The following is a 12,938-nucleotide window of genomic DNA, read 5'->3' on the forward strand; positions in this document are numbered from 1 at the left end:
AATAAACACTGATGCACTTAATTATTTAAAAAATCAATAGTATCTTCTCAAATGAACTTCTTGTAGCTGTGCTTTTATTTAGAAATGACAGGATCTAAATTTTGTTTCTTACAGGTGCAAAGTTAATTGAACCATGTAAAATTGGCTAGATGGAAAAATCAGGCATTGCGTTTGTCCAGTCTTTGTTAATTTTTCCAACACTGTTCTTTTAAGAACAGTTATTATAAAGAGAATTGAATTAATATGTAACATTTCTATGTCTAGTATAATGTATTTGTGACAATTTCTAGTATTTATCAGATAAAATAATCACATTTCTAAATTTTATGATTTTTTTTAAAATACTAGCATTACTGAAGCACCATTTTCTGAATTTTGAAGGTAGATAACATGTCCATATGTCCAGCTCTCCCACTGAGAACAAAGGAAGAAACACTAATTGGGCCACTTGAAATTCAAACTCTTCCCCTTGATCTCCCTAGTGAGGTACTTTCACAACATTCTTTCCTTTACAAATACTTGTCCAATATGACATTAAGCTTGTTATCACCATCATCATCACAACCATCTCTTTTTACATTAACACAGAATTTGACATTTTAAAAAGAACTTTAGTATTTATTCTTCACCTTGATCTAACTCTTAAGAAGTAGATAGATATTTATCCTTCTTAAAGTAGCTTTGAACTCAGAGAAGAAAGAATGACTAACACTTAGATGGCACTTACTATGTGTCTGGCTCTCTTCTAAGTGCATTCTATGTACATTAATTCCTTTAACTGCACAAAAATTTTATGAAGTAGACAAAATTGGCGTCCCTATGTTATAGATAAGGAGACACAGGCACAGAGAGGTTAAGACAGTCACTCAAAATCACACAGATAATAAGTGACAGAGGCTGAATTAGACCCTAGAGAATCTGGCTTCAGAATCTATGCTCTATATCACAGTTCTGTACTGTCTGTCCTGTAAACTAACAAGTGACTTGTCACTTAGAATAAATGGTCATGACTTCCAAATTTAAAACACAATCCATTACACCCTATTGATCCATGATAATGGCAGAACTTTTTTTCAGAATATGAAAATTCATGATGGATGCCTCCTTATGGTTTGCCCAAACTTAATGTTTACACAAAGTGAACTGGGGTTTTGGGCAATGTTCCGATAGCCCTGCGTAAAGAAAGAAACTCTCAGTTTTGTTTACAAATTTTAGCAATGATTTACTTTGCATCATAACTTCTCCTAATGCTCACACATCTATAATGGCATATTCTTCCTTTGATTTAAAAAAGATCATTGAATGTTCTCAAGTTCTGCCCCTAATTCTCCCCATAATCCTAAAAAACACTCTAGCTGCAGATATTACTATCATCTCTACTTCCTTGAGGGGAAGAAATTAGATCTGCCTTTATTACCATTATACCTCCGTGTTTTTCATAGTATCTGTAATACTGTTGCCAATTGATGAATATTTATTAAATAAATGTATGAATACCTGCTTTTGGACATTAAGTGACTTTGACAAGTTACAGTACAAGTCATTGTTTTGAAAACAGTGGCAAGACTGGATTCCTGAGGAAGGGAGAGTCAAGTCTAAGGGAGTTTAGAACTTCCTGGAGAGAAGCAAGTCATTTGTAGGGATGCAGTTGATAAATCATTAGGACAACCTGCTGCCTTTGTGGGTTGAAGGACTTACTTGGATGAAAAATAGAGAAGTATCTCACTACTTGACACCTTCTTTCTGGCTGACCCATGGGGCATGGGCCCTGTACAAAAACTCACTGTGAAAAGGTTGGACCAAAAATGTTTTTCCATTCCACAGAGAGCCTAAAAATTGATCATGTAATTTTTCTTTTCAGAAAAACCTTTCATTTGCTGTTAAAAACTATTTTTTAAAATGTTGTACAAAATCCATCTAATAATCCACACAATATTAGGATTTCTTCCTTGAATGAGGAACAATCAGTACGTGACACTACTTTATGGCAATCACTGTGGCAACAGTGGAGACAGAGAAATGAATGTTAAGGGTCTCTGCTCTCAAGGAGCTCAAAATCAAATGAAAGCGTTATGGGTGAATCTTCTCAATAACAATGTATGTGAAGATAGTGACCAAACTAGTTCTAGGCAATTTTATATCAATTAAATTAGACTACGTAAAAGTCAGCAACACTCCATATTCAACAAATTCTGATTGTGCATTTAAGACAACTTTTTTATTGAAGACATTGGATCTAAGAAAATATTTCTACAGTAATTCTTTAGATACGATTCGATACTGTTAGATTATTTTTCTCTTGCCAGAGCCGCAGAGAACTTTACAACTAGTATGTGAATAATACAACACACCCTACTCCATAAAATGACTTGATAGCTTATTCTTTTATTCCCATTTTCAGAGAGCTGGAATTTATAGCTAAATTGGCCCTGGTAAAAACAGAATACTGATAAACATCTGAAATTTAATCCAGTGTTTAACCCATTATATTGGTGCTGGTGCTGGTTGATTATCCTGAGGAAATGGCAGCTATGAGAACAAGGAATGAAAAAATCTAATAGATATAACTTTTGACTTCCCTCTTATTCTTTCATATGTCATTATTCATAGTGTAGTACTTCAAAATACATGAGGCTTATCACAAAGTCCATTTTCCACCAGGGTGTGGATGTCCTGGGGTTTCTTATTACCATCTTCCAAAATAATCTGGAGGCCTACAAGTGTACATCTTGCAGGTCAATTATTGAATTGGAATTATTGAGAGAAAACAGTTGCTCCCTACTGATGATTTTTTAATAATATAATTTCTTACCTTTTCTTGTTTTGTTCTTCTGCATTCTAACAGGTGAATTTGGAGAGGTGTGCAGTGGTCGCTTAAAACTTCCTTCAAAAAAAGAGATTTCAGTGGCCATCAAGACCCTGAAAGTGGGCTACACAGAAAAGCAGAGGAGAGACTTCTTAGGAGAAGCAAGCATTATGGGACAGTTTGACCATCCCAATATCATTCGACTGGAGGGAGTTGTTACTAAAAGTAAGTGAAGTCATAAGACTGATTTTGTGTATGTTGAGCAGAGGTTGTTTAAACCCAAAGTCAATAATTTAAGAATTTTGGTCTTTTTTTCATGAGTACCTGTTAGTCCTAATCAAAAACAAAGCAAAATAAAACAAAAAAAAAAATCAAAAAACAAAAACAAAACCTCAGTGTTTAAGGATTAACATGTATTTCTTTGACAAGAGACCAAAGACATTTAACTAGTATTATTTTGACAGTGCTATTCTAGACCTTAAAAAGCTTTACAAATTTAGGAGCTAAATATTGGACTATAGTAATACATGCTGATTAAACTACAGTTAAGTGAATTGTGTAGAACTTTCTGTTATGTAGAGTAGCAAGGAAAAAACAATGACTCAATTTTGACAGAAATTGCTGGGAACTCCCAGCTAGCTGCCTTTTCTTTTATTGTTCACTAGTTTCATTTAAGCTTCCAAATATTTCCCCCCCTGGCTTTAGGGAAATTATGAGAGTTTTGGGAGTGCTTCTGAGCTGTAAAGATTGGAATCATATTAGACCCAAACCCTTTTCTCCACTCTCTGTGGATTTCAAATAATTCTCATCTAGAGTCCCAGATGGATTCTTGACTACTCTGGGGAAGCTCTGGCTTACAGCCTGCGACAGAGATCTGAACTTATTTCCATGATGATTTCTCCATCCAGGCTCAAAAGGGATCCCATGAGACATATATGTGATTTTTGGCTCCAGTTCCAATGAAAACCACTTGAGAATGCTCTGGGATGTTGTTTTTCTCAAGATTTTGGGGCACAAGATGAAGAATAAGCTAAATTGGCAGTAACAGACTTCTTAGAGTGAAAGACAGCATATGGCAGGGAATTTGGCATCCTTTAGGGGATAATTCATTGGCACCATATTTACATATTCTGTGGTTACCAACAGACATGGCACATTATATTTTTCACAATGATATTTTTCTTTAACATTATGTGGAGCACTTTCCAAATGGCACTAATACCTATTATCATTTTTGTATGAGTAAAAAGGCAATTCCTTACTCACAAGAGCATGGTATAATTGAAATATACTTTGATTTCCTTTAGAGTTTTTTAATATAATAAGTGTGGTTAAGAATTTAACAATGTAGGAGAACTTAACCATAAACTATAAGCCCATATTAAGTCTTGTTAGAAGCATATTTTTCCCTCTGTACTCCTAAAAATGAGGCTACGTTAGTTGTAACACTAAAATAATTTCTGATGAAAAATGTCTTTTTAATTTTAAAAAATGAATAATAAAAATACTATTAATTTTTAATAATAAAAATACTAAGGATTGGGAAAAAGTATGAAATATTTGTTCCTTCAGGGCAAGACCATATCTATAGAGTACCCTACTTAATATCCTTAGAACTATAGAATCATGTCTCACTGGGTTTTTAATAGTCATTTAACCTTTTATTTTCCTCCATATCATTCTCACCAAGTGGTTGTCCTTCAGATCTTGAGCCCATTGGGAGAGGAAACTCACTTGTACTTATGTATCCATTCTTCTTTTAACTCTCAATTTTCAAAATTCTCAATTTTTTTTGTTCCCAGTGTTATGAGTTATTATTATACTGTTTGGTTTTGCTACCTGTTTCCTATAAGTTCATTTACTGAATGATAAGCAAAATTAAACCATAATTATTGTGGAAGATCTTCTTTAGATATAAAGATATATATAATAAAGATATAGATATATATAAATAAGATCTTCTTTAGATATAAATGGAATAATCAAATATGAATTATGGTCACCTGGCAAAGAAATCCATAAAACAACCCCTGAGACCAAAATGCAGGAAAAAATGCATTAAGAAAAAAAAGGACCTTTAAAAATCACAGGTATTATACATTAAATGTCTTATTCAAGTAGGAGTCTGTAACATTCTAATATGAATTACAGCTGCCTTATTCTTAGAGTGAAAGTTCTAAATTTCATATATCTCCTTGGTCAAATAAGCATGCAAGAGACTGCCAAATCTGACTATATAAATCCCAGTCATCTCACATAGTGCAAGCATAATAGAGTAGCAGACCTAGAATTAGATTTTGAACTCTTTTAGTGGCATATTTAAAAGCTCTAAGTCTGGCACCCTGTTACAACTGAGAGGAAATAGAAATGCCTTAGAATAAAGTTAATAAGTTGTATTTAATATATAAACAAGGCAATTTTGTCACCAAATAAATTATTTAATCCACTCCTATCATTTTCTTTGTTTCCTGAGAGTATATGACTGCTAAAACAATCCACCTGCAAAGTTCAGAAACACACACACGCACACCTAGAGATACAGAGCTTATAATTTAATGAACAAATTGTATTTAAAGAAGAAAAGAAAGCATATTGGTATCTGGATTAAGAATCAGAAGGTCAGAGTTCAAATTCTGATTCAGCTCTACTGGTTTGTGAGACATCTGACAAATCAAACCACCCCCAGAGACTGACTCTCTTCACTTGTAACATGGAATTAGCAGTTTTACTTTACTACTTCCAGGTCCTTGTAAGATCAAATAAGATTCCATAAGAATATGTTCTTAGGTGGAACAGAAGTATGCAATCTAAGTTACCACTTCTGGTTGAGTTTGAGAAGATTTTACCAGTTAATTTGGGAGTGCAGAAGAAAATTCTTGAAAACAATTCCTTTTTGGCTCAAAGATAATTTTTTAATATTGCTATTAATTATGTGCTTTGAAACACTAAGTCTATTATAATGTATCATTTTCAAGTTAGAGAAAGCCCTTTATTCAATAATTATATTTTCATTTATTTGAATTAAGCCATAAACAATTTTAATAGTGTGGTTTTGAGCTTGATGATCTTAAACAAGAGAAGGTGAGAGAGTCTCTGATCTTCAAAGTAGCAGAAAGCTGGGGGCACAGTCCTGCTCAGAACTTGGTACTAACATGTGTTATCAATTTTAGTTGAAGTTCAAAAAGATGGAACTTGTTTTTAGCAAATGTTTGATATTTCTGCCATCACACCATTAGTCAAAAGATGTTCAGACTCCATCCAAGAAGACTTTCCATTGGTCACTTTTCACCTAGTGTAATAGAAGGAATTATATAGGATGAGACTGATGTGCTTTTTGTTGTTATTTAGGGATGGATTATTTTCTACAAATTAAAAAACAATAATAATGCAACTTAACTGTAACCTTGTACTATTGAGGAAAGACATGGGCAGACCATTAAGAGGATTTCTAACAGTGAAAACACTTCTGTATTGGTGTGAGTGTCCACTGCACACCAAGAGCTTAATCATTTGTTTGCATTGTCAGCACATATGATAAGGAAATATTACTGGAATAAGTTGTCATTCTTTAGTGACAATGCCAAATTATTTCTATTTCTTGTTTGCCTCTCTCTAAAGCTTTTCTTCAGCACTTGTTTCAAGTCCATGTCATATTTTTTAATAGACAATACAAGGGAGAGTAGAAATATTGTTCCTGTCCTTTCCTTAAAAGTATTAATTTCATTTCAAATTAAGCATAAATACATTTTAAAATTTTAAAGTCAGCTTAATGTAAAGTATTCGATGTGTTAAGATTAATAGAGTATGGCTGGTTAAGGAAGAGTTGGAGAAAGTACTTCTTAGCCTGATTTTGAAGAGAGAGACTATCCTTAGCTAGCCTGAAATAATAGACATGGTATGATCTATTCTAACTGGCACTGTTAGGAGCTGGATTTAGAACTACAGACAAACTAGAGTTGGTCCCTGCCCTGGTTAACTCATAGACCAGTGGATGTAATAGGGATCATTCTTAACATGAATTACATCCTGATTAAAATGGAATTTGGAAAAGATTGTCCTGTATGTTTATATGTTTTAATGGGAAACCTGCAGAAAAATACTCTAATTCAGTTCATTACAATATTTCTATCAGTCAGTTAGTTATAGTACATGGAAATCTATAACCAAAACATTTTCTAGTTTCTAATCAATAGTGATTCAAATCTTCTTTCCTGAGAATAGTGAGGCATATTTTGTGTACTTTCTTCAATTTCAATTTTCCTTCTCCTGTTTATACTTTTTTGCTTCCACCCTGATTTGATTACATGATACTAGTAATGAGTACTGGCTGCTAAGGTCAAAGATTTTGATTTTATAAATCCCACTCGTGTTGGAGTGTGTGTAAGTCTTAAAAACAGACAGACTATGTAAGACACAATTACTGTTAGTAGGAATTAATAGCATTTCCTTTGGAAATGAATTACAGTTCAATAGTTTATAACATTTAAATCATTGATACATATATTTTATGTTTGAATGAAACTATTTTAATCTAAGACCAACATTTATTTGATAATTGCAATAAAGATTTCTATATATAGCTATATGTTTATCACATTATCCTGCTGGGATTTTTTAATAGAATATGTGATTAAGAAGGCGGTGAAATAGATAGTGCTGAACTTGGAATTCTTAGACATTTTGAATCACATTTGTTCTGTCAGCAAACAAAATGATTAGTAAATATCTCTGAGCCATTGGGGAAATGAACTGATTGTAAGAGACTGATGTGCTTCCTTTAACCCTTTAATTATGAAAGATCATGATTTTATCTATACTCATAAATCAATTTAAGAACAAAAGCAAAATTCCACTGCACATTTTGTTATGCTGATTTTTGGTGGAGTTTCATTTCAGCCAAACAACAATAATTTCATTGATTTTAATATATATACTCAGATGTATTTAAGGATCTCTGAGGGCAGTGAATGATATAGGTTCTTGAAGAAGCTGATAATGTCATTTCTAAATCAAAATACACATGAAAGAATGTGCAAACTTTGATAGAAATACATTGCATCATGTTCAGATGAGCTGGTATTTTAGAAATAATTTCCAACTACATTTAATACATATTAGAACTGGTTCTCACCACTATTGCACTTTTCCTTTAACTCTGTTTATCATAATCAAAATCACAAGGAAAAGTAAGTGAAGATCCTGCTTTCCAAGGTAGAATATTTGATTCTGTTTATTTTTTGTCTGTACATTTGGGTTTGCTGAATCTTTGAACTTAATGCAAAGCACATTTTCAGACTTGCCCATCTTAACTGATGGGTTTACAAATACCTAAATTATAGAGCTAAATGCAGCCTGCTCTGATTTCTGAATGGTCATGGGGCTTTGGCTTAATTGACTGGTTTGTTTTTCAGCTACTTTTATTTCCCTTGCCAAACATTTTACCAGACATGCTAACAAGAAATGAAATGGTCATAAGGCTGAGAGCCAGAAGGAAAAGAGTGATAAGCAAAGGTCTGGGTAGTATACAAACAAGGTAACTGGCCACTGTAATTGAGAGTTGACTGTGGGAAACAATATATCTGTAACTACATTCAAGGGCTGCGTTGGGTTTTGCGAGCATGTTATTCTTCCAAGAATTATATTAAGGAAGAAACATACACTTATAGTGATGTATGGAAAACATGCATGTGCAGGATTTCATTCATTTGATTATTCATTCATTTCATTTCAGATTAGTTTTCTGGGGTCAGTTCCTAGGTATTTATTTACCAGTTCAGGAGAAATAGAAGTTTCCAAGGAAATGTTGAATTTTCTCTTTTTTTCTGAATATTGTTAAATCAAAGCTTAATTAAAATTTTGAAAAAGCAAGTCTGGAGGCTCAAGGTTTTGACTAAAATGACTTTTCAGACATTATCAGATTATTTTTTGAACGTGTGGAAAATTTTATTAACATTAAGTTTAAAAAGCTTTACACCAGTGTTACACCAAGGCATGTATAATGTTTGATATATTACCCAAAGTATATAACTAAATCAGTGTCTCAGTTGACAATAAATTGCTGTGTCAATTTATTTTTACATATATGAAAATCTAAGAAATTTTACAGAATTTAAATAATTTCCTCACCCCTAAATAAATAAGACATACAGCTTAGTATATATTCACATACTAAACGTAGTAAGCATCAATATAATCTTCACGGTACTAAGCCATAATTCACAACCAGTATGAATTAAGAGTTTTCACCGATGAAAGGTAAAACAAGGAAAGTAAGCTATTTTCTGGCATCAGAATGGCATACAAACCATGATGTAGAAGGAACACATGAAAAAAATCATGCTTGCTCTACAGTGAGGTGTACATGGATGTTTGTTTAAAATCTATTATGTGCTCAAGGTTTTTCATGCTTAGTCAAGACTTAATGCAGGTCTTCTAGACTTGGAAGAGAAGGGAGGTTTTTTTTTTTCTTTTTGTAAAACGATAGATTTATAGTTAAAACAATATCATAGCAACAATAAGGGAAGTGAATTATGCTGTGGTAATATGTGTAGGCTTTGAAATTGGAGTTACATTTTACTGTAATAATTTCTGAAAGTGCTATAGTCTTCAGAGTCATTCTTTCAATTTGGAATGATGCATAGAATTGACACCCAACAATTGCCTCAGTTATTACCTATAGTTGAAGATTTATTCTATTTGTAGATCTATGTATCAGTATACTTAGCACCTTTGTGTCTTTGTGTCTAATGCTTTTTCCTATTTTAAATGTTTCCCTCAGGGTACATTTCCAAAAGTAACAGCATAATATATTCAGGTTGCAACTGCTGGCTTTATACTTATTAGCTGTGTGATGTTAATTACCCTCTATATATTTCAGTTTTTTTCATGTAAAAAGTGGAAATGATGATAATTAATGTTAGTATATGTAAAATAATTAAACCAGCACCTTGCACACACTAAGTACTGTACAAATACATTTAAATGCTTGTTAAAATGTTTAATGATGTTTAAGGCCCATATTTCCAAAATGGTTATTACAAGTTACTACCAAGAGCAATTTTATTTTTCTTTTTCTTTTAAGCATAGCATGGATTTTATAATTTTTAATGTGTTAATTGAATACAGATTATAATTATTAGTCTTGTTCTGTCCAATTCACATATAGGATCCATGAAGGTAGGGACTTTGATTTACTTGCTTCTAACTAACCAGCACAAGAGAAAACACCTAGCATATAGCTCTGCATATATCTGTAGAGAGTGTAAATGATTGTGGAATTCCTGACTCTATCTTGGGCTTGAAGACAGAAATATTTGATTTTATAGTTCAGCTAAAATGCAATTAGAGTGAAGAAAAGGGCATATTTTGTGTTTAAGGAAAACCATACCAAAACGCCAGTTTAGATATCATATAGGTCATAGGCCCTTTTCTGAAAACCAATCTTTCTAGATTTTTTTTTTTTAGTTTTATTTTCTATTGAAAGCTAGTTTTCTTTTTAATTGTAATTTGGCAAAATTTGGAGGACAGAGAAAAATTCATATTTTTTAATGCATTAAGTGCATCAAAATGTATTATATATGTTCATTGCATGATATTTGTTGAACTCTACTGATGATTATACATTTATTATTTACCTATACCTAGGTAAACCAGTTATGATTGTCACAGAATACATGGAGAATGGTTCCTTGGACAGTTTCTTACGTGTAAGTAGAAGATTTTATACACATTCACATATCTCCACCTTATCTTTATTTATCTGCACACATATATAAATGTGGAATAAATTGCTGAAAATGATAGAGATAACCTCTAATATTATGCTAAGCAATTAGATAATCAAAGTTTTAAGAAAACTGAATTTTTTGGGACTAAATAGCAAAAGGAAGACTGTAAAATTACATTTTTATCTTGTAACATCCAAATGTCAATCATTTATATTTTTAAAACAAATTTGTGCAATTTTCTTCAGCCTTTTTATTCAGACAAGATTCACATTGGTTAAAACAAAAATTTAAAGATTCTAAAGTAAGACATAAATAACATTGATATGAGACAGAAATATTCATTTCTTTATTTAAAGCAACCTCCATATACTGTAAGATAGAAGACCTTCTATCTCTCACATAGTACTGTCCACTCACAAACTAAGCATGTGCTATAATGCCTAAGTATTCTCAATCCAGAGATATCATTACTTATATATCATAATATATACATACATATATACATATATAACATATATTTACATATAAATTTCAGTTGTTTACATTTAGAAAATTTATGTTTTACTAATATCAGCAAATGTTACATTCAAAGAAGTTCAGTAGATTTACAGAGTACAAGACACTGTCAAAAAAAAAAAAAAGGCACTGTCAATCACCAGTCACTACAAACAAGGGATAAAAAAAACAAACACAGACCCTATCCTCAAGGTGCTTTCAGCATTATATAGACAGGGATAGATAGATAGGTAGATAGATAAGATATATAGTATAATTCATAATCATGGAGGAAAATACTAATTTTTCTATGAATAAGAAATTATATTATTTATTTTAATATTCATGAGCTGAATAAAGGTTTCAGTAAATTATTTTCACAAACATATTTCAAAAATAAACATTTTGCAAGTCAGGTAATTCAAAATATTATAATAAATATTCTTTTAAAATTATAATAAATTTTCCTCTGAAATTATTGTTTGTTTAGATATTGCTAGACATTAGATTTTATTTTTTATATATCTATGTATGTATGCATGCATCTATCATCTATCTATCTATCATATAAACTGTATAGTTCTATTTTAATCTGAGTAGATTAGAAACTTTTCTAAATCCAGGACTATTTGAATTTATCTCCTATTGCTTTCAGTTTTATGACCTATAACTCAGGGTTGGGTAGAAAAACAAATATTCAGTAAATATTTTTGACTAATTTTGAACTAATTATCTATTATGATAATTAAAGATGTAAAATCTACCATATTTGAAGCAATTAATAAAATATAGGAAAACAAGAAGAAAGAATAAACATTCAGTCAAACCAATAAATACAAACCTAAAATAGCCACAGGATCCATTTTATTTTTTTGTTCATGACCTTAAAGTTTCTGAGAAGGAGTTTGTCTCATCAAAAGACCAGCAAAGTTCTAGTTTTGAACCTGAAGTTAAAGAATATTAAGCTACTTCTTGCTACAAAGTAATGTAGCTACTATACTATTTTGTTTTACTCTTGCATCTATTTAGTCCTGGCTGGTGTACTTAAAACTAGAATGTATATACTCTACAATTCAGTATGTGAAATTTTAATCAAGATATATCTTAGGAAATAGAAACACACCTTAATTGTACATTTGAAATACTTCTCAGAAACACGATGCCCAGTTTACGGTTATCCAGCTGGTAGGGATGCTTCGAGGGATAGCATCTGGCATGAAGTATCTCTCAGACATGGGCTACGTTCACCGAGACCTTGCTGCTCGGAACATCTTGATCAACAGTAATTTGGTGTGTAAGGTTTCTGATTTTGGACTTTCACGTGTTCTAGAAGATGACCCAGAAGCTGCTTACACAACAAGAGTGAGTAACTCATTTTTTTTTTCTTTTATCTTTGTTTAGCAACTTGTATTATGTCGACTGACAAATAAATAGAAATCACATCCCAAAATGCGTTGTCAATTATATCTTCCCCCATATGAAACTTATTCTTTAAAAGTAAAATATTGTTACTTATTCTGGGAAAATAGATGGTCACTGTCCATAAGGTGAGTAATGATATTAATTCTGAAATTCCATACGTTGGTTCAATGATTCTCCCAAAAAAGGCAGCAAGGTTCTAACATGTCTAAAGTCTTACTGACCTATGTTTTTGTCATGATTGAACCACTGTTTAGAAAAGATTGGATAAATTCTTAGTACCCCCATCCAATTAGGTATAATCTTAAACCATTTTAAAATTAATGCTTACATGAGTAACACATATTTACATTATAAAAATTTTAAAACAAAGCAATAAAAAGGAGGAAAGTCATCTGTAATTATGCTACCCACAGAACATTTGTAACTTTGTGAGTCAGTTCTTCCAAATTTTTTCTGCATACCTCTATATACAGACATATGCATGATAA

At 31.9% G+C, this 12,938-nt stretch overlaps 1 protein-coding gene across 3 annotated transcripts in view; it reads left to right on the plus strand.

The window, feature by feature from the left end:
- Positions 1-12,938, plus strand: part of EPHA3 (EPH receptor A3) — a 378,027-nt gene that overhangs the window by 321,754 nt on the left and 43,335 nt on the right. For all 3 annotated transcript variants that reach the window (XM_082392423.1, XM_082392424.1, XM_082392425.1), the window contains 3 exons: positions 2,846-3,031; positions 10,451-10,512; positions 12,181-12,390. In XM_082392423.1, the coding sequence (XP_082248549.1) occupies positions 2,846-3,031; positions 10,451-10,512; positions 12,181-12,390 (458 nt within the window). The remainder of the gene's footprint in view (positions 1-2,845; positions 3,032-10,450; positions 10,513-12,180; positions 12,391-12,938) is intronic.

The sequence above is a fragment of the Balaenoptera borealis genome, assembly GCF_965194805.1.
Source record: "Balaenoptera borealis genome assembly, chromosome: 5".
In the NCBI taxonomy this organism is placed as follows: domain Eukaryota; kingdom Metazoa; phylum Chordata; class Mammalia; order Artiodactyla; family Balaenopteridae; genus Balaenoptera; species Balaenoptera borealis.